The sequence below is a fragment of the Artemia franciscana genome, chromosome 7 (genome assembly GCF_032884065.1).
Source record: "Artemia franciscana chromosome 7, ASM3288406v1, whole genome shotgun sequence".
NCBI classification, from domain to species: Eukaryota; Metazoa; Arthropoda; class Branchiopoda; order Anostraca; family Artemiidae; genus Artemia; species Artemia franciscana.
In genome coordinates this window covers 52,763,840-52,786,460 of record NC_088869.1, presented here as the reverse complement: position 1 = coordinate 52,786,460, position 22,621 = coordinate 52,763,840, and the positions used below count along the sequence as shown (strand labels likewise).

At 35.8% G+C, this 22,621-nt stretch overlaps 1 protein-coding gene across 1 annotated transcript in view; it reads right to left on the bottom strand.

Annotated features, from left to right (window-relative positions):
• LOC136029450 (general transcription and DNA repair factor IIH helicase subunit XPD-like) overlaps nucleotides 1–22,621 on the bottom strand; it is a 69,549-nt gene that overhangs the window by 5,688 nt on the left and 41,240 nt on the right. The window contains exons 10-13 of the mRNA XM_065707862.1: nucleotides 18,577–18,748; nucleotides 15,328–15,476; nucleotides 10,022–10,151; nucleotides 4,798–5,085 (exon numbers count right to left, since the gene is read on the bottom strand). Of these exons, the coding sequence (XP_065563934.1) occupies nucleotides 4,798–5,085; nucleotides 10,022–10,151; nucleotides 15,328–15,476; nucleotides 18,577–18,748 (739 nt within the window). The remainder of the gene's footprint in view (nucleotides 1–4,797; nucleotides 5,086–10,021; nucleotides 10,152–15,327; nucleotides 15,477–18,576; nucleotides 18,749–22,621) is intronic.

Here is a 22,621-nt window from a genome sequence, read left to right as displayed (position 1 = left end):
TTGAGTACAATTTTCTGAAGGTTTAGGTATAAAACAATCCTCCCCAAGGCATTCTTTATACTTTTTGCACTGGACTCCGAACAAAAATACCCCAAAGAACCCCGAACAAAAATACTTGACAGTTACTTTTGTTCAAATCATTAAATTCTCTTGGATACTAATTATCAAACAACGCACGACGGGTAACTTAGTAAATCCTGATGTAATTTTTCAAATACTTTAAATTTAAAAATATGATCGTTATTTTACATGTGGGGAAATTTTACAGGGGGGATTGTCGGGGTACGGGGATTTCTCAGAGGAAGCTTTCCAGGAGGGGAAATTATGGCAGGGAATGTTCCACGGGGAGGGGACTTCCAAGGCATAATTTCTCCCACGGTGAAGATTTTCCACCGAAAGAGGAAAATTTTCTGGAGAGATTTTCCGCAGAGGAAGAGTTTACCACAGGATGAAATTTTCCGCGGGTAATTTTCTGGGGGGAATTTCCTTGAAAGGCACAAGATTGTATTGTCACAAAACAAATATTACAAAAAAAATGTTTAATGGTGATTCGTGTTTAAACACATAGCAGCTCAGGTTCAATACCTCTTGCCTGGAGGACTATAATACTCAGGTTAGAATACTACTAACCTTTACAACAACAACTCAACTGTAGAATACAGCAACTCATCACAACGCTATGTCGTTGTGAAACAGCTGAGCCGGCTTCTGATCCACCCCAACCCTTTCATAGCTTCACTTTTGACTACATTATTGAAATTCTTAAAGTTCAAAGAAAGTGTTTTCATAAAACACAAAAAAAGAAGAAAAATAATCATTACTGGTGATTCATCTTTTCTGGACTATTATCAAGTCAGAATCAGGGTTGCCACCACGGTCAGATCCTAAAGTGCTACAATTGCCAAAACTTCTGCGCTACACAGCGATTTTCGGTGCTACAGTGACAAAATTGATTGTGAGTGCTAAAATAGCTCTCGTGCTACAGGTGACAACCCTGAGCCCGTGGTACAGGGCTATGCATAATGAAAGAGTACTAAAAAGCACTTCCGTGCTACAGGTGACAACCCTGGTAAGGACACCATTAATGCTTCTAGTGAAAACTCATCTCGTCACTATGTTAACTCAGAAAAAAAGCTACAGATGCCCCAACTCAAACTATCCTGCTCGAAGCTTCACTATTTGCATCACTGTTGAAGTTTCTTCTTCTTCAAATCATTCCTCACGCTCTTCTCACTCCGTTAGAGAACGTCCTGCTCTTCGTTTGGCCAAAAATGGTTTGCCAAAAAAACAATTTTCAGCAGTCAATCCTCCAAGCACGACTAGTTATTCCAGACTAGGATATCAGATTTTTTTCTTTCCTTTTTTTTGGTTATTGGGATTTCCATTTTTGTTCGCATATTTTTTTTATTCTACCTATTTCGTCCTATTTAAGTGTTGGCAAGGAGCTGATTTAAATGTCAGCTGTTCTTAGTCACGATGAGCTCTGAGTCACGATGTCCTTCTAAATATCAAAATTCATTAAGATCCGATCACCCACTCGTATGTTATAAATATCTAATTTTTTCTAATTTTTCCTCTCCCTTTAGCCCCCCAGATGGTCGAATCTGGGAAAACGACTTTATCAAGTCAATTTGTGCAGTTCCCTGACACGCCTACCAATTTTCATCGTCCTAGCACGTCCAGAAGCACCAAACTCGCCAAATCACTGAACTTATCTCCCCAACTCCCCCAAAGAGAGCGAATCCAGTACGGTTACGTCAGTAACGTATCAAGGACATTTGCTTATTCTATTCACCAAGCTTCATCCCGATTCCTCCACTCTAAGCGTTTTCCAAGATTTCCCCCTCTAACTCCCCCCAATGACAAAAGATCTGGTCGGGATTTGAAATAAGAGCTCTGAGACATGAATTCCTTCTAGATATCCAATTTCATTAAGATCCTATCACCTATTCGTAAGATAAAAATACCCCAAGAATTCCGGTCTCCTCCTCCAACTCCCCCCAATATCACAGGACCTGATCGGAATTTAAAATTAGAGCTTTAAAGCACAAGATCCTTCTAAATAGCAAATTTCATTAAGATCTGGTAACTCTTTCGTAAGTTACAAATGCCTCAATTTTTAAAATTACCCCCCCCCCCAACTCCACCAAAGAGAGCAGATCCGGTCCGGTTATGTCATTCACGTATCTTGAACAGGTTTTTATTCTTACCATCCAGTTTCATCCTGATCTTTCCGCTTTAAGTATTTTCTAAGATTCCCGGTCCCCCAAACTGCCCCCCCCCCCAATGACACTGGATCCGGTTGAGATTTAAAGTAAGAGATCTACGTTACGCGGTCCTTCTAAATATCAAGTTTCATGAAGATCCGATCATTCCTTCGTAAGTTAAAAATATTTTTCTAGTTTTTCCGAATTACCCCCCCCCCCCAAATAGAACAGATCCGTTCCAATTATGTAAATCACGTATTAAAGACTTTTGCTTATTTTTCACACCAAGTTTCATCCCGTTCCCTCCAATCTAAGCGTTTTCAATGATTTTAGGTTCCCCCACCCGAAACTCTCCCCAATGTCACCAGATCCGGTCAGGATTTAAAATAAGAGCTTTGAGACACGATATCCTTCTAAATATTAAATTTCGCTGAGATCCGATCACCCGTTCGTAAGTTAAAATACCTCGTTTTTTTCTAATTTTTCAGAATTAACCCCCCCCCCCCAGCTACCCCAAAGAGAGCGGATCCATTCCAGTTATGTCAATCATGTATCTAGGACGTGTGCTTATTTTCCCACCAAGTTTCATCCCGATCCCCCAACTCTAAGTGTTTTCCAAGATTTTAGGTTTTCCCCTCCCAACTCCCCCAAACCCCCAATGTCACCAGATCCAGTCGGGATTTAAAATAACATTTCTAATACACGATATCCTTCCATACATCAAATTTCATTAAGATCTGATCAACTGTTCGTAAGTTAAAAATACTTCAATTTTTCTATTATTTCCGAATTAACGGGCACCCACTCCCCCCCCCCCCCAGATGGTCAAATCGGGAAAACAACTATTTCTAATTTAATCTGGTCGGGTCCCCGATACGCCTGCCAAATTTCATCGTCCTAGCTTACCTAGAAGTGCCTAAAGTAGCAAAACCGGGACCGATAGACCGACAGAATTTGTGATTGCTATATGTCACTTGATTAATACCAAGTGCCATAAAAACGACAACAACAAAGCAAAAAAAAGAACGTTAGGAGAAAAGAGCATGGTTCCATTGAGACTGTAAATTTCTGTTAGTAATGCGTCAAGTCATTATTATTTACTTAACATGTTACTATCTTAACAATTTCAATCGAATAATCTCAGAGTAGCGATATAATTCTGGCAACAAAAGGTCACTCAGCTTTCAGAGGTATAGGTCATCAACGAAATATGGTTACAAAGAAAATTTTACAATTTCAGATTTCAAAACATAGAAAAATTTCCATTGTTTTGGATAAGTATGGTTGGCGATGCGTTTTTTTTTAGACTATTGAACCAATGTTGTATCACACTACTGTATTGAATCAATGGCCATATAATATTAGGAAAAGGCTATTTCGGATGAAAACTGAATTTCTAGAACCCTTTCCAAGGAACAAGAGAGATCGCACGAGAGAAAAATGCCCATTACAGCCTTTTTCTTCACAAAATAACATATTTTGGGTGAATTGGGCCAAAATACCATTGATGAAAAACAATGATATTTAAAACTATTGAAAAGCTACCTCCCCCGGTTCAAAAGCAATACTGCACCAGGGTAGAATAATCATCACTAAAAAAACTGCATTGGAGCAGAGCGTTCGTTCCCAAAGCGACCATACAAAATGAATTGTTTTTATTTATAATTATTTGTGAACTTGCTTTGATTGAGTTGATTCATTGTAAGTTTCCTTAATATATCTACTAAGTTGCACATATCCAAACTATTAGGAAAAAGGCCAGAAGACTTCTCTTTAGATATGGGAGGGGCGTCTGAACCATCAAAGGTTTATCTTTAAACTAACATTTTCTGACTTTTCGCAAGAAGTTTTTCTGAACAACACTGAACTAACCGAGATTTATCCCAAAATCTCTCTTTATTTAGAGGATTATGTTTGGATTAAGGGGGCAATGGGTGTGCTGAGGTGGTGATAGGCCCTTTGTTCTTAAGGAACTATTTATGAATGAGAAATTAAACATTATATTCACACACTGAACAGTACAGAGGGTGGTAAGCTAGTATTGATAATGCGATTTGTCCAATCGAAGTCTTCAATGTAATCTTTTAATATTGTTGATTCATAGTAATTGGCGTTGAATTGACTGACAGCACTTACCACCTAAAGCTGTAAAATACAAAAAAAACTGAAATAAATGAAATTTACAAGTTGTTAGTTACAACAAAGAAGAAAACAAAGGTAAGAAGAAAAAAGGAATGAGAGGGGGGGTACATTATTTAATTCCATTAAATAGGAATGGGAGTACAAGAGAGCCTATACGAAAGCAAAGGCATTTGGAAATTTGATATATGATTTTGTCAATAACTTATAGTTAATTCCTAAAAAAAACGACCTAGTGTAAATATAAATGGGTAGGCTATATTCATTGAAACTGTACTCCTTAGTTATTAAATAAGCGAAACAATTGTACTTTCAGTTGTGTCAGTAGGGGAGGGAGATAAAATGTATTCTTTAAAATCTGGGTGAAAAGGAGGTAATTTTGTTGTTTTTATTTCAATGAAAATACAAAAAAAAAACAAGATGCGGATAACAGGAGAAAATTATAACAAACCTTATCCGCGAAAATCATGATGCCATAATCCGTTTTTCCTCGCAAGCACCTGCCAACACACTGTGCTGCGTGTCTCAATGCATCAAATGTCAAGAAGTCGTTCTCTCTAATTTGAAATTGATCTCTTAAATACTCCAATCGGGCTTTTAAAATTCTCGACTGAGTGTAAACATAGGGGATCCCGAACATCAAAACAGCCCTTCCAAGATGATGATCAAAATCGATTCCCTCGGATATTTTCCCTCTGGCAACAGCAAGCAACAATCCTCCTCTCCCAATATCACAGGCCTTAAAAGGAAGCAGAAAAATTCAAGTCAGTCTAGGTTCACTTTAACACAAATAGTTCAACATAAAAAATATTTCCGCGATAAAACACAAGCTTACCAAATTACAGAATGTCCCTTAGGTTTCCATGCGCGAGAAAGAAATACCAACAATACGCAATTTATTAAAATATGTGTCGTGCCCTGTTACAGTTTCTGGGATTAGGACAGGCTTTCAAAATTACATGGCTGTTAGGAATATTTTTTAAAGAAGATAAGAGTAATTTCGCACTCTCTACTAACAAAAAAAAAACGACAAAAAAAAACGACAACAATACGTCAAAATAACATGGTTCTATTCGAAACTGCAAATTTTCTGTGCCATAAAACAGTACTTCAAATATATTACACATATTTTAGTACAGAATTCTAATTTTAGTAATGCGTCAAGCCATTATTATTTACTTAATATGTTATTATCTTGACAATTTTAAACTCATAATCTCAGAGTACTGACATAATTCTGGAAACAAAAGGCCACTCAGCTTTCAGAGGTATAGGTCATCGACTGAATAAGGTCAATAGAAAATTAAACAGTTTTATGGGTAGTAGCTCTGAACTCTGGGGTGTAATTTTTATGGGCGAAATACCATAGTTCCTATCATAGAATTTAAAATAAGTTAAACTCTATACCAAGGATATTGTGGACGATGTTTTTATACAAATCACCCATATTCAAATAATTAATTTCTATTATTTACTCGCCAACATATTTAGCAACGCTTACATTAAGGCTACTAAAAAATTAGAGCACGCCTCGCGGAAGGATAGAATGGCGACACAAACACTACCCCGGAAGGGGAAAGAACATCTTTATCAATTCATTGAAGCGGTGACTGTGGGCATATACAATATACCAGATAACATAAAAGATATCGCAATCTAAAGCAAAACACAGTGTGTAACAAAGAGATTCCGTCCATTACTTGGTCCCTGAATTTAGTATAAGAACGTCAGAAAGAAGGCAAAAAATTTCAAAGAAGCGTGAAAATATATTGGAAACAATATTAATGCCCATCTTCTAAAAGATTAGCTTTGTAAAAAAAGCTAAAAAAAAAATCCTGTAGAAAATTCTTCTATAAAAGTCTCCACTCGTAAGCACCATGGCATTACTGCCAATGTCGACGCCGACTTCGATGTGTTGCTGTTTAAAGAGTGCCCAGGAGTCGAGGAGGCTGAGGGGTTCGGGTACTCTCGTACTATAAAGCTCAGTTTTATTGATGGTCGCTCGCTGGAGCTAGCAAAAAGAGATGAAAGTCGCATGAAAGTCGAGTATGAGATTATTCGAATTCACAGGTTCTTAAGACCCCCTAGATGTTGTAATGATTGCCGTTCTCGACTAATTAATGTTGAATTGTCGTAGTCCTGACCCACAATGTGGTTATTGTGCCAGCCCGCATACCTCAGCTAAAGAATCACCCTGCCCCTGTAATCCTTTATGTGTAAATTGCGACGAAAACCATGTTCCGTATAGCTTACGGTGCCAGAAATTAAGTGGAATCGCTGTGCAAAAGGAAAGCGTTTCTAGGATATCATTAATACCCAGGATCTGTCGCTAGATGTTGTATAACAGTAATGTCACCAAAGATAAGGATATCATTCTTGAAAATTTGATGCTCAACTATGATACTGTTTTTCTTCAAGAACATTTGCTAACAGCGGCTAGTAGTAACTTCCTGCGTCGAAATAGTGCCCATAGACCATTTATTACTCATGCTCGACCGACTAAGGGTCGATCCTCTGGAGGCCTAGCATGTACAGTGAAGGATGTGATAATTGCGTCTCAGTTCTATTCAAATAGTAATCTACTGGCAATTCGCATTGGAAATACCATTTCCATTAACTGTTATTTACTGCATGATAAAAGATACACTAGATCTTTTCCGTCTTTCAGCATGGTTTGCAAGAAGTTGGGGGATCTGATCTCCAGTGTTACTTCAAAAGGTTTTAGCTGGGTGATGTTCGTTGACTTTAACGTCACCAGTAGCTGTCCTAGTAGTGTCCCTTTATGGAATGCTCTACCGGACGACTTTCAGATTGTGCCCATGAATTTACCTTTTTCTTATATCCATCAATCTGGTTCGAAAACTAACATCGATTATTGCATTTTGGGTTCTGATATATCCCTTCCCCAAGTTTTGGTGAACGAGGATACCAGTAATATAGATCACTTCCCATTGCTTACCTTTGTCTCTATTACTGGCTGCCCAACAGCAGAAAGACGGTCTAAACGGTTTTATCGACGTAATTGGAAAAAGACCAACTGGGATATTTATCTGGTTACACTTACGTTGGTTTTGTCGTCACAGAAAGTTCCTTCGCCTTTACTCCAGCTCAGTGTTTATTCTCCCAATAAAGGTCAAGATTTAAAAGTGTATTACCATAGTATCATCTGTTGTCTAAAAGCTACCGAAAAAGCTGCAGTGCCTCTTGAAAAGCTTCATGTCGGTATGCAAAAACCCATTTGGAGCATTGTCCCTGATATTAGAAGAGTTTAAAACCAGACGAAAACGTGGCTTAGGATCTGGGTTGCTCGTGGTAGACCCAGGAAATCTTTTTGATATTATACAGAAGACGAAAATGAAGCAGATTCGCCAGTGTCGATATAGCAGTATGGATTTTCCTAAGTCTAAATCTGAGTGGAATAAAATTGTTCATAGTGCTAAGTTGATACTAGTGACCTTACGTCTACTATTCCCGCTGACAGATGTATCTCTCATTATTCTCTTATTTTTACTAAAGTGAATTGTAAGGTTCATTAGTTCTTTAAGAAACTATTAAATAAAGCTCTCTCTCGGAAACTAGTCCAGGCTGATATTCTTCATGTTACTTTATCGTATGTTAATGATGCTATAAAAACTTTGGCAATTGATGGTATTTCCAAACACAACTTTAACACTGATTCAGTTCCGCTCATGTAACGCTGCCAGCTCCTCCTTCACATGTGTGTGGCGTCTTAGTTTGTTCCGGATACTTTTTTTTGCTGTTCAGTAATCAATTTTGAAACGTGGAAAGGACTTTAAGGCCTGCAATTCATACCAATCTATAACTGTAGTATGTACAATTAGCAAAGTTTTCGAGCATGTCCTTATACCTTCGCTAACTTCTGCTTACAAAAGTAGCGACAATCAGCTTGGTTTCCAGCGGGGCATTGGCTGTGTTCATGCTCATCAGGCACTGGCTAAAATTTTGAAGGATTGTGCTGAACATGGTAATGAGATTCATATATGCCCACTAGACTTTTGACAGTGTTGTTCAATACTCATGCTTTATTTTCCCAGTGTACTGGGAGTATACCATGCATACTTGCCGCTTAAATTAAACCCTGCGGAATGTATTTATATTCGATATGGCGTAGGCCAAAGAGTCCTATTACCGCATGTTTTTAAGATGTGTGTAGCTTTCACTTTAGCCTTAATTCGGTCAACTTATTACAATGGAATGTCTGATATTTCATATTTAGGTTACGCTGACGATATTTTACTGATTAGCCGATCGAAATCTTCGTTGTATAAAATGGCGGGTACTGTTCGTGATTCAATTGGTAAAAATGGTTTAACTTTAAATACAGAAAAATGCGAATATTTATATTTTAACTCCCGTTCACTGGCACTCCCACTTAAATGTTCTGATTTCATTATTCCTATTATTTGTTCTTTGAAATGGCTTGGTATTTCTCTATGCTCTAGCATTATGTATATGCGTAATACACTTGTAGATGATTCTATAAAAAAAAAATCCGGCTGGATATTCTAAAACTGTAGCAAATAGAAGAAAATTTAAGCGAAAAGCTAAAAACTTTGCGTAAATAATATTCAACTTTTTGTGATCATACTATGCTTTTTCCTTTTGATGTTTTTAGTCTGCTAAGATGCCAGACGTCTGCACTCGTATTACTTTCAATATCTAAATTCCTTCTTTATTTGCCTTCACTTACACGGAACCAAAACTTAACTCATCATTATAGCACATCTGATATGACAAATAAGCTTGAGTTACTTCACTTTAAGTTGAGCTTCACTTCACTTAAGTGAGCCCCTGGCAAGCTCAGGCAGCACCACGGGGTCATCCTTCTTTTTCTCCATTTGTAAAGTTTTTGGGTTTTTGTATTTGCGTTGTTTTCGGTTTTTTGCGTTCTTTTTTTCTTTGTAATCCTCTTTTCTCCTGTATTTATTAGCGGGTTATAAGTAAATTATTATTATTATTATTATATAAAAGCTTGCTCAGGAAAACTCTTACACGTACTTTCAGAAAGCAAAAACGAGGAAAAAGGAATGAAAATACAAACAGATGTCAACTAGCACACTGTACAGTTACTGTATTCACTCGCAAAAAATAAATAAAACAAAATCAAACCAATGTTTTCTTGTTTTTGCTGATCTGGAGGTTTAAAAAGTTGAACAATGGAGTTATTGCACAAAAGCAAAAGGAGGTACACAATTGTGGAGAAGTCCCATTTGAAACTAACAGACTAATTACATGAAAAATGTAATGAAAATATCCTAAAATAAGACAAATATTGAGATTCAGTCTCGAGTTCAACATACTAGCTCAAATACAAAATACTTCTTTTTGCAACATATCGCCATTTTATCTGCACAGACCATTATTCGAAGTCAGACCGTACTATTATTTGATGTTAATATTATGTCTTATCTAAGGTCAGGAGAACTGGCGGTAACGACCGGATCATTAACTTAAAAGCAGGAGCAGCAGTTTTTGGGGCCAAGCTTGGCAGAAACAAATTCTGTCTAAAAATAAAAGGTAGACATAACAAAGTACTAGTTTCTTACTTAAAAGGAATGTTCAGGTAAAGATTTAACCCACTGTTATTATTGCAGAGATTCAAAAGGCTGAAAAAGCCGTGTTACTTAACGATCAGAAAAGAATCGAGTAAGTACCTTGATGTAGTGAACAAGTGCTAGGCTTGTTTCGGCAGCATCTTGAGATTCAATAAACACCAATTTGTGCCGCTGCAACTGATTCATAACACCTTGATCATACCATGCTGATACAATTGTCTCCATGTATCTAAAAGGAAGTTTCCTGTAGGTTCATAAATACAAACATGAGTTTTTGTTGAATGTATTTCGTCCTCTGGACAAATCATTACCCCAAATACTAGTTATTTGTATGAGTAAGTGCAGTAAAACACACTTAGAGACTCAAGACAAAATTTCTACTTCGGAGAATAAATGGCATTGGAGGTAAACAGTAAGAAATCTGTACAATGTGTGTAATTTAACCGTGACGACTGTATAGGTAACTGACGGACGAACCGTAACGGTGAAAGGGTAACTGAATAAAAAACACAAGTCTAAATCACATTTCGCAATGTCATCTTGCGTACAGCACTCTTAAAGGCTAATCGCTTTCGAGGTAGATAATATGTCAATAATATTTCGAGGTAGATAATACGAAACATAAATATGTGCAAGTATGTGAAAACGATCATTTGTAATAATTTCGTCATATATGGAACTTAGAGAAGTTTCTCCAATGTCTATATTGAGTGCTACCTTTTGCTGTATAAGCTTTTTATCTCAACTGCCTCCCTGGAAACTTGCATAAGACCTTTAACGGGGGCAATAATGGAGGTGTTGTCAAATAAAGATGAAAGGGTGTGGATTGTCGTAAAAATGTTAAGTCAAGGCAGAATAAAAAATCTCAGGCCTTTGGCGTAGCCCCATGGCCTTGTCTATTGAGGATCTATGTCCTAATAACCTCTCCCCTAATTACTGTTGGGTTCTTCCAATATAAAAACGGCCAGAAGAACAGGGAATTCTATAAACACCACTACCCAGAAAGAGGTTGGTTTTATCTTTGCCACTGTTGAAAAAGCTCTGTATTGAAGTTGAATGTTTAAAAGTGACATTAAGTTTATGTTTTTTAAGGATTCTTTTCAGTTTGTCAGTTTATTTTGGAATGTAGGGTAGAACAGTGAAAAGTTTCTTCTCATCCATCAATGGGAAGATACCTGTTGGGATTTTGTGGAGTTGATGACTTCTTTTCTACCTTTTTTCTATAATGGTTTCAAGTAATTTTATGGGGTTCCCATTGCAAAATAAAATGCCCTTAATATAGTTCAATTCGGAGACTATGCGAGGCTCCGAAAAAATTCTTATAACTCGGTCAACCAAACAAATAACTACTCCTCTTTTTATGCAGGGAGAGTGGTTTGAAAAAAAATGCAAATACTTGTCGTTATGCGTAGGTTTTCTATAAATAGATATATACACCAAAAAGTAGCACTCAATATAGACATTGGAGAAACTTCTCTAAGTTCCATTTATGACGGAATTATTAATTCTGATCGTGTTCACATACATGCACATATTTATGTTGTGCAATCAAATAAAGTATCTGATGATAATCTACCTGGAAAGCGATTAGCCTTTAAGAGTGCTGTAAGTAAGGTGAAATTGTGAAATGTAATTTAGATTTGTGTTTTTTTATTCAGTTACCCTTTCACCGTTACTAAGAAAGGGTCATCATATTTTAGTTTTGTGTTTTGTTTTAAGGTTTGGTTTTTTATATTTTTATTAGTTTTATTCTGCACTGAGGACGGTCAAGCGGAGGTCTTGACTGAAATATTTGAATAATTTTTCAACTTTTCACTGGCTGTTTATTGCCCTTGTTTTCAGCCTTTCTTCACGTTTTTATGTTTTATCATGATTAGCCAGTTTGGTCTCAGAAATTATTAACAATATTCATACTACGATAATACTAAAATAAGAGTCTGTTCAGCCAAAGGATATTTCGTTTTTTTTGGGCAGATATGAAACATTTTGTAGCTGCCTGCTTCTACAAAACTGTTAATAAAATTAAGAAATTTTAAAATTTACACAGATACATTTTTATTTTCAATATGCTATTACCTTACAGCGATGCGATATACTAAAATATGCTTTGTTGATTAAAAAAAGTCGAGCTTATATGAAAAACAGAAAAAAATGAAAAAGGACAATACTTTAAGGAGATTATTTGTTCTGTCTTATGTAGCCTACTATTGGGGTCCTGTCGGTAAATTTTTGGTAAATACAAGAAGGATCCATCTAGAATTTTATCGGAGGCTCTCTTTGGCGTTCGGTTAACCTAGCTGTCTTAGCTGTTTTCCGGTTTTCATCATAGGGTTTTTACCATACTACGATCAATACCTATTATCCCCGTTTTATCTCACCTACGATAACTTGATTAATACTTTTACTTTCTAATTTAAGTAGAGGAGCGTGGGAGTCCATTTAAAGCAATGTTTATAAACATTAGGGAGCTTTTAACTCTAGTGTTAGAAAAGGTTGTCCAGTTTAAAAAAGATTTCTAAGTCTCCTCAGATAAGGTAATGCATTTCCAAGGTTTAACTCAAACTCAATTTTCATCAACCAATAATACCCCATCTAAGCATGAATATCTCAGTCAAAAAATGTAGAGCCTTGGTAAATCCCTTAATCCTTTATTTTAGGTACTGAAGTGTGTTCTATTATCCTCAACGGTGGATATTTGTTAAAAAGATGACAAGTAGAAACAAGTTGACAAAACATATATTTTTCCTGAAAATAGATTGTTTCCCAGCTAGAACGGCAAAACTTCACAGACTATGGTGAAGTGCCATTCTATATTGTTTTCAGTTACTTTCGAAATTTTATTTCAGGAATAGAGAAGGCTTCATTTGATGGCTCATATTTTCATTTAGCTTCATTTAATTTCTATTAAATGACTTAAATTTTAGTAGCTAAATTTTCATTTAATTTATTACAGTTAACAAATGAAAAATTACATTATTTAACAATTTACTTGAATAATTTATTCAATAAATCACTGTCAAATCTATGATGATTTAACGTTTTATAATGTTTGATATACTTTTAGAACCAAAGCTGTACGTGTCTTCAAAACGGGAGATAAAAAAGTTTAAAAATGGGGTATATTCGATATTAATACCAGGATTTGTAAGTTCTTGTATTTGCCTTAAATTGTAAGACAGTCCACGATTACAACAGTGTGACCCAAAAAGATTCGTACCCATATTTTATTCGATAAAAAATCCATTTTTTAACAAATATCCTTTCTGTTGCAGGACATAAAAGGTGAACCTTTGGATGATCGTTTGCAGCTATAGTTGCCCCAAACATGTCTTGGACCAATCAGCAGAAGATATTCTCCCTGGAGACCTGTTTTGTGACAAAATCATACCAGAGTGTACAAATTCAGTTTCGAAAACTTTTCAATTGTCGCAACTTATTTTGCGACCTATTTTGGACGAATTTTTCCAAAATAGTTGTGGACTTATGTTCTAAAGCCACAGGGGGAACTTATTCAGGCTGGAAAAAGAGGAAAATATTGCTGCAGTGAGGGACTCAGTAGGATGCAACCCTAGGAAATCAGTGCATAGACGCAGCCAAGAACTCGGAATGACAAAGGAGTGCAAGGAAAGAAGAAAAAATTGCTGCAGTAAGGGACTCAGTAGGACGCAGCCCTAGAAAATCAGTACGTAGACACAGCCAAGAACTCGGAATGACAAGGGAGTCACTGTGGCGTGTTCCCACAATGTTTTCTTCTTTCCTTGCACTCTCTTTCCTGCCTGAATAAGTTACCCCTGTGGCTTTAGAAATAAGTCCACTACCGTCCCATGCTCACTGAATTACGTAACCCAAGTAACAATCGTGATTTTGGTGGAAAGTTACGACAATGGAAGTTTTTGAAACTGAATTTGTACACTCTGGTATGATTTTGTCGCAAAATAGATCTCCAGGGAGAACATCTCCTGCTGATTGGTCCAAGACATTTTTAGGGTAACTATAGCTGCAAACGATCATCCAAAGGTTCACCTTTCATGTCCTGCAACAGAAAGGATATTTGTTAAAAAATGAATTTTTTATCGAATAAAATATGGGTACGAATCTTTTTGGGTGACCCTGCAAGAAACTTTGTGATTACTCGTAAGTGGGCAATAGAAGCAGCATCATTATTGCCATTTTTGAGCAACCAGGCGAGAACTATGCCACTGATTTCTGGAAAAGATTTCCTGGAAAAATATTCTTCCGGTCCTCTTTTCTTAATCCATAGAATTTAATTAAATCATCAATAGATCTCTTCAAACCTAGGTGCTCTAGCCGTTTACATCACCGGGTTTTCACCATACATATGATAAAAGTCTTTGCTGCGATCAATGACTATTCTTTCCTTTTTATTTGACCTTCAATGGCTTGATTTATGCTTTCATTTTCCTATTTAAGTAGAGGAGTGCAGGAGTTTATTTAAAGTAATGGACATACAGACTAGGAAGCTTTTAACTTTAACGTTACAAAAGGTTCTCCGGTTTAAAGTAGATTTCTGAGTCTTCTGATGTAAGGTAATACATTTCCCCAGGTTTATCTCCAACACAATTTTCATCAACTTATTATACCCCGTCTAAACATGTTTATTTCAGACAAAAAATGTAGAGCCTTGGTAAATCCCCAATTCTTTGTTTTAGGTACCGAAGTGCATTCTATTACCGCCAATGATGGATCAAAAAAATGACAAGTCAATACAGGTTGACAAAACATTTATATTTTTTGAAAATAGATTGTTGCCCACCTTAAACGACAAAACTTCACTGGCTGTTGTAATATGACATTTTATATTGTTTTCGTTAAAGTTTCATTTCAGTAGCAGAGCAGGCTTAATTTGGCGGCTCATATTTTCATTTTGTTTTATTATAATTTCTATCTAAAGACATAGATTTACGGGCAAAATTTTGTGATTCTAGGTATTTCTTAAAAGAGTCCCATATTCGCAGGTGATGAATAAAAGCAGCATTATTATTGCCATTATTGAGCCACCAGGTGAGAACTATACTACTGTAATAACAAGAATCATCACAAAACTTATCCTTGAAAAATATTCTCCCTATTCTCATTTGTTACTACATTGGAATTCAATTAAATATCGAACAATTCAAATAAAATTCCATAAAATTAAATCGATGGTAAATCAATAATGGACAGTGCAAACGAGTTATTTCTAAATCAATTGGGCTCTTTAAATTCTATCAGGTCACGGAAATAATACGAAACTTTAAGAATTAAGAGTTAATTGATTCTTTAGAATTAATTAAGTTAATTTTATTAGATTTCTTTAATGGGATTAATTAATGAGGTTCATAAAGTTAATTAATTAGTTAATTAATAAGCTAAGAATGAACCGATCTTGTTTAATCATTTCTTACCTATAAGACGTGAAAAAGCACACAACGCCATCAGGTACAGTTCGAGCAACTTCAACCAACAATGCTCCATAGTTTCGAATCACTGATGTATCTTCTCTTGATTCAAACTTCGAGGATATGGCTACTTGGTCATTTCCCTTTGTGACTATCTAAACAAAGCAACACAACAATAAAACAATTTTTATCTTTAAAAAATAAAGGCTACAAATAAAGAATCAACTTGCCTCACATTAGTCATTTATTTTAACTATTAATATCATTTATCTTACATACTAAGTTATTATTTTCCAGTGATTCTCAATTTCTGATTTAAAGCTTATTGTCAATTAAAACTAACTGATCCTCCTTTTGAAGAAAAAAGCGCAATAGATATTTTGACATTACCTTCTTTTGTGACAATTGCTACCTCAAGATCACAGAACTGAAATGTAATATGCAAGACTAAAACTTTCGCAATTTAATTTAAGTTTAGAAAGTGATTTAGCTCGTAAAGTTACTACAGCAGGTAAGCAAAAGCTTACTATAAAACAAGAACAATAGGAAATCTTAAGCGTATTAGAATGCTAGGTTTAAAAACAATGAATAAAACACAAGAATTTTTCAAAAAGAAAACATAATGTAGTATACAAACTTAAAACGAGCAAAAACATCATGTATGCAGTATTTAATTTTGGAGTTGATAAGTTAATCGATATTTGAAAACATAATGCAACGCGTATCCGACAGGGCTTGGTCTTAAATGGAAAGTCAAAAGCATAAATTAATTTGAATAATGTTCCTCCTTTTTCGAAAGTTAAGCTGCTTCTTATCCTAATACCTTTTTATAGATAAACTTAAAAGTAATGACTGTTGCACATCTGGAATCAGTAAACAAAGCCGATATTGTAATTATTTTTATTAGAAATTGGGTTTCCATGATTTTAGTTTAGAAGGGTCGATCTTTTTACCTGATTAAATTAGTTGTTTTTTGTTGTTGTTTTTTTTTGGGGGGGGGGGGGGGGTTGATGCTAAGTTTTTTATTATATTATAGATACAGATAAAATTGTCAATGAATTGTAAGCTAAACATTTCACATCCCTCAAAGCACTCTGAATGAAAGTGGTCGGATTGATTATTTTATGAGTGACTTAGCACCTCCTTGAAGCTCAATATGGCTCTGAGCTTGATCAGTGTCCTGGGCCTCTGTCCGTCGGCCCAAGTCACATTTTCACAGTTCCTAAACTATATGTTGCTATTCTAAAGTTGAAAAAAAAAGTACTCGCGAGGCGTGGATAATCTTTGTGGAATTCATCTTGCCCATTATACATTATACAGAGCTATAGTTTGATGCGTCATTTAGAAATTCCCTTCCAAGTTATTTTTAACATCCGTCTTGTTCCAGATGCATTTTGTGTCGCTTCAATCGCTCCTGTCACTAAGAAAGGTGAACGACCATCTAAGTACAGTTCGTAGCGACCCATTATGGTGTCTCAAGTACTTTGAAAGTTGCTAAAACTGCTCATAGCTGATGAGGTAAATTCCGTATGTTCTGCGCCTAATAACCAGTTTGAATTTAAAAAAGGAATTCAGTCGTGAATATGCCCATGCAATCCTCACAAATGCGCAAACTGATACTAATGAAATTAGAGGAATACCATACCTTACAGGTCATTATGTGAGAAGGGCGTTCGATTTTGGTATATATCCATAAATACTTGTTTCAACTCGGCACCGTGGTTTAGACGGATCTATAATAATGCCTTCTATTATGGATGTATTATAGTGCCTTCTACATGTATAGACGGCTTGGGGTTAGGTTGAAATTGCCTTCGTCTAATGGAAGGTTTATTTCAAAGTATTTAATTCTGTTGGGAAAAGTAATTTGTCAGGGTGTACCTCCATCGCAACCCATTTACAATAATAATGGTATATCTGCACAAAAGGAAATCCAGACAGGTTTTATTTTCCTTAGTCCCAATCTATCGTTATTAAATTATCCGACACATTCTAAATTTGAGTAGGTCGTTATATCAAATTGAAGAAAATTGTAAAAATTTGAGTGAAGAACACACTTGCACAGGCCTGGAGTTCAATGCGAGTAAGGGCGAGGTAGTGAGATTTTGTGGTTTTCTTCGTAATTATCAGCCACAAAGTCATGTGCTAGACGACAAAAGTTATTAATTTTATGCCTACAAGACGTTATCTAGCTTTGCCAATTTTGTCAGATTTAAAAGATATGCGTTCTGCACTTCTTGAACATTTTAATTCTAAGACTTGAAGCGTTTATGGAACGCTTGTAAGAGCTAAGGCTCTCCATAACCGTACTGTATTGAGCCTCCTTTATAACGCGTTCGTGATCCCATTATGTACTGTTTAGTGCCTTGTTTGAGGTTACTTATGGAGAAGAGTAAAAAGTAATTCGTACTGTTTTATATAAGTACGCCAAGTTATCCCATAGTTTTCCCATAATATCCCATATTATGGGATAGCTGGGTAGATTTTGGTAATTTGCTGGAGGAAAGCCACAGTTTTTTTCAATATCATTGTGCAAATTTTTGTGTATATCTAGGCAAATATGATCGTTTTGTTGTTTCTTTTTCTTTCGAATCCAAGCTATAACATTTTAATGTTTCTAGTGGGCAATAAAAACAGTTATTATTATTATTATTAGCAACATCAATAAGAGGGTATGGGGGCTAGGGGGAGTCAAGAGTCAATATAAGCGTGTAGTATGTTGCAAAATAGTGTGTAACTGTTTAAGTAGATATTCTGAATTACTGGCTGCACAGATCCAGAAAATATTCACCACTTCCAAAAAATCCATATATCGCTTAGCTCTTCCCGTTTCGTAAAGTAATTTTTAAAATGCCCTCCGTCGACTCCTAATTCTTATCTTACGTGAAAATATGATACTCCTGATTCTTTGATCTCGTAACAAGAAAAAAAGTACAACACCTGCTTATTGAAACTAAGCCACCATTGGGTTGCCAAAAGGAGTATTCAAAATAGCTCTATTTGATTTTACGTCGTTTTTCTGCATTATTTGAACTGATTCTACTATCTTCAGTGGTGTTTTTGTCTTCATTAGTGTTTATTAGTGTGAATTGTGCATGTTTTTTTTTCTTTGGTTTCTTTTTTTTATGTTTCTTTTTTCTGTTTGATAAAATAGGTTTTCAAATCAATAATAACAATAACACGTATTGTCTGTGAAAATAAGTCTGTCTAGGCTTAGATGACAAACTAAATTCTATCTAAGCCTTTCTGACTTACCATTGGAAGGATACAAGGTCTTGCTAGCGTCATAGTGAAAGACGCGCTTACCACTGGATGAAAGTCTAAAATCTTTGGGTACATGTCCAGGGGTGACAGGGTTCCTGACGTAATAACTACCGACTGAAATCTATCAAAAACTGGCTTTATAGCAATTGACGAATCCAAGCAGCTAAAAGAAAATATTAAATTTATGAATAAAAAAGGCACATTTTCAATATGCGACAGACTGGAAAACAAGAGCCAAGAGCTCACATGGCACTTGTGACGAGGTCGGAAAGCCAACATTTTGCAATGTTATCGCGGTGATGTTTTTTTCGGAGGCTACCATGATAAACACCACTGCACGGAATTTCTGCCTCTGAAGCTGAATAGCTTTTTCTATAGTTTTTGATCGCTTTAAATCCATCGCTTGATTTAGCTCCTCCTACGCTTGCTAGTCCATACTATAGCAAATTCCATATTTAATCACCACAAAACGTGATCCAATTTGATATTTTTGGTAAAAGTGTTAGTGAAGGCCAGACATTTTAAAAAGGTTCTGAAATTAAACTAAAAATTAATACTAAAATTGGCATAGCAAGAAAAGAAATTATAAGAATTGTCTCTGCCAGGAAATGAACCTACGACCTTCGGGGTATAATATCAACACCATATGCCCTGCGCTATGCATGCTTGTCAAGACATTTTTAAAAAAATAATTTCTCTAATTTTTCCGAATTAACCGTCCCTCCGACCCCCCCCCCCCAGACGGTCGAATCGGGGAAGCAACTACTATTTTAATCTGGCCTGGTCCCTGATACGCCTGCCAACTTTCATCGTCCTAGCTTATCTAGAAGTAGCAAAACCGGGACCGACGGACAGAAATTGCGATCGTTATATGTCACTTGGCCGACGGGCAAGTGCCATAAAAATCTAAGAAGATGTGGACCTGATTTTAATTGAGTGACCAGGTTCTGAAATATGTCTTGTTTCCAGCACTTTTCACGAATTCAAACTAGAATTCAAACACTTCAGCCTAAACTCCAAGCTGTCATCTTTCTATTGTTCCCAAATCAAAATCCAGGATTTACGGTCGTTTATCAAGTAAACCAGTAGCTTTAAACTACAGTTACTCGAAACTCCTTTCACAAACTCTTCTTGCTACTGCACACCAGAGCCGGCAATTGACCTTAAGTTACGAACCCTAGCTCAACACAGAACTTTTTCTTGTAAGTGCCTTTGGAACGCAGGTCTATAAGATGCTAATATATCGGTGAATAATTTTCATAATGCAAAGATTATGCAAAGTTCAGAAGCATATATATATTTTTTTAGTAGGCCTACCTAGTTTCGTGTAGAAGCCGTTTGATTTGTCAATATAACACAATATTCACCTGGTCGGACAGAAAACTTCAGTGAAACGAAACGCAAAATATAGGCGCGATGGAATAAAACCAAACATATTTTTCCAGTAGATAACCAAAACCTAAAGGTTTTTGACTATTTTTCCAAGATGTGGAGCAATCACATAATAGTATACCCTCATCAAAGACCATGTTTGTTTTAAAGTACATTCGTTGTTCGTTCTTCAAGCAAATGTTTCTTTCCCCTTCGGATTTTTCATCTACTATTTTGTTCTCACTTCGAATTTTTGCTTTATATCCGAAAAAATCTTTACGTTCATGTTTTCATAAAACCTGTATTACCAAAACTTCCTAGGCAATTAAGCTATTTATTGCTTTTAAAAATCAAAGACAGCCCCCCCCCCCCTCGCCACCTAAAAGGAAAGGAATTATGGGAGCAATAAACAATTCTGGAAACAGACATAAAATTAGTACAAGAATACGAGAAAGACTTTCGTACCGACTAACTTTCGGAATTTCTGATTACAATTTATTCACTGGGTAAATTCTAAAAAAAAATTTTTTTTCTTTTCTTGTATTGCAAGATTTACGCACTAGATTGCTTCAAGAATGTAGTGGGAATGAACTTAATTGCTTCAAAATAATTTTGTTCTAAAATACCAGTCTGACCAAAGTTATTCCACTGTGCGATACTGCTTTTAAATCCCCACCTCAGAAGTTCCCTCTATTTCTTCCATTGTTATTTAGTTGGTGATATTTTGATATATAGGCCAACATTTTTAGGCAACATTCTCTTGGAATTCCTGATTACACTTTATTCAATGGGCAAATTAGCCCGACATGCCCCTCACCCCACATTATTTCAATGAGCCATAACCTAAAATGTCATTTGAATTAGGTAATTATTTAGGAAAAGACAAGCGTAGTTGTAAATAGTAAGAATCACGAACAGTTTTTTCCTTTTTTTTAATATTTAATCACTAGATTGGTGCAAGAATCTAGTTGGAATATGATTAATTGGTCCAGAATTAACTTGTTAAGAAGGAACTTTATACACTGGCACCACAAGCAATATAGTGGTCCCTGATACAAGCTAAAGATAAGTGGCATGAACGGCATTAAAATCGACCGAATCAACGCTTCAATCACTTCTATGGTTTTGATAGTTACTGCAGCAAAGTGGCGATGAGTCTCTCTTACAGAATCGGAGGATCTAAGATCAAATTAATTTAAGATTCAGTCAAACTATGATTCATAAATTAAAAAACTGTCTTAGAGGGAATATTTCCTTTTTACGAAGATCTTTAAACTTTCTCTCTATAACACTTTTTTTCTCTATTCCGTACCTTATGAAGAAATGCATTTTATGAAGAAATGCATTTCTGGTCGCGTTTGTCAGATTCTAAGGAATAATAAGCTGCACATTTCGCCTCCATACCAACAACACGGTTGTACATAGTGTAATTAACTTGTATTGCCCAAAGATAAGTTGGCGCCAATCAAGAGAAGATCGATCAAGCAAATAGTCCGAAATAGGACAAAACAGCCAAAAATCAACACAAAAAAACTTTTAGGATCTTATATTTACATTGAGCTTTTATATAATTGCCATTTACAATTATATTTTCTAAATTTTCTTTTTACCGTACAGATCATGTTTTCAGGCTATCTAAGCCGCACAATAGATTTAGTAATTTTTAATTGTGTGCATTAGGAAATTTAGAGTTCGATATGTTTTTACGCATAACCTCTTAAAAGTTTCGTAATAACCCTATATTGTCTAAAAAAAAAATTAGTTCGATTTATAAACGATAACCCGTGCCGACTTGCGATTTAAATACGTCTATACAAGTTGCGTAGGCATTGCGCACCTGCGCAGTGACTTTTAACTACATGTTTTATTTGTCACACGTAGTTTTTGACATTATTAGTGCTCCATTGTTCAATGCGTAAACATGTCGGTGGAATTACGGAGTGATAAACAAAATATTTACCTAATTGGATCGCCTAGCTATCAAATAAATGGTGCAAAATTACCCTATAATCAACAAGTTCTCTCAGTTCTATCTTACAATATTCGCGAGGTAAAACTGACTGAAAGTGAAAGTGCAAATCTTATGATTAAAGAGTGCATCATAATATGATGCACTCTTTAATCACAAGACTTACATTTTCACTAACAGTCAGTTTTGCGAAAAAGCCAGAATTCCAATTAGGTCTTTTCTTAACTGCGTAAAGAAAAACGTAAAGAGAGTTACAAAAAACAGTAAAGGAGAACTCAGGTTGCGTTCAGAAGCCGTGAAAATAATTTCAAAATTGATTATGATAATTTGTTTGATATTGCACAAGCTGATGCTTTGGAGAGAATGAAATAGAGGAAGATAAATTATTTTTAATGATACAGAGAGCCAGGTCGACCGGGATGCTTGGTTCGTGTGGATAAAAAAATGGCGGAAAAAGAGGAAAGATAGACAACGACGATTGAAAGAAGATGAAAGGATTGTAAGACAAAGAGAATCACTAGCTCTGGCATCTACTTCCACCACAAATAACTTACTAAGTCTAGAAGGTTCTGACGAAAAACAGATCTTGAATGCTGAACACAGCTCACCGGACGTACCCTGCCATAAACAAAGTTCAAAAAGAGGTAGAAAGAATCTCACTACACCTAAACTAGCTGCAGCCTTAGATCGTTAAGC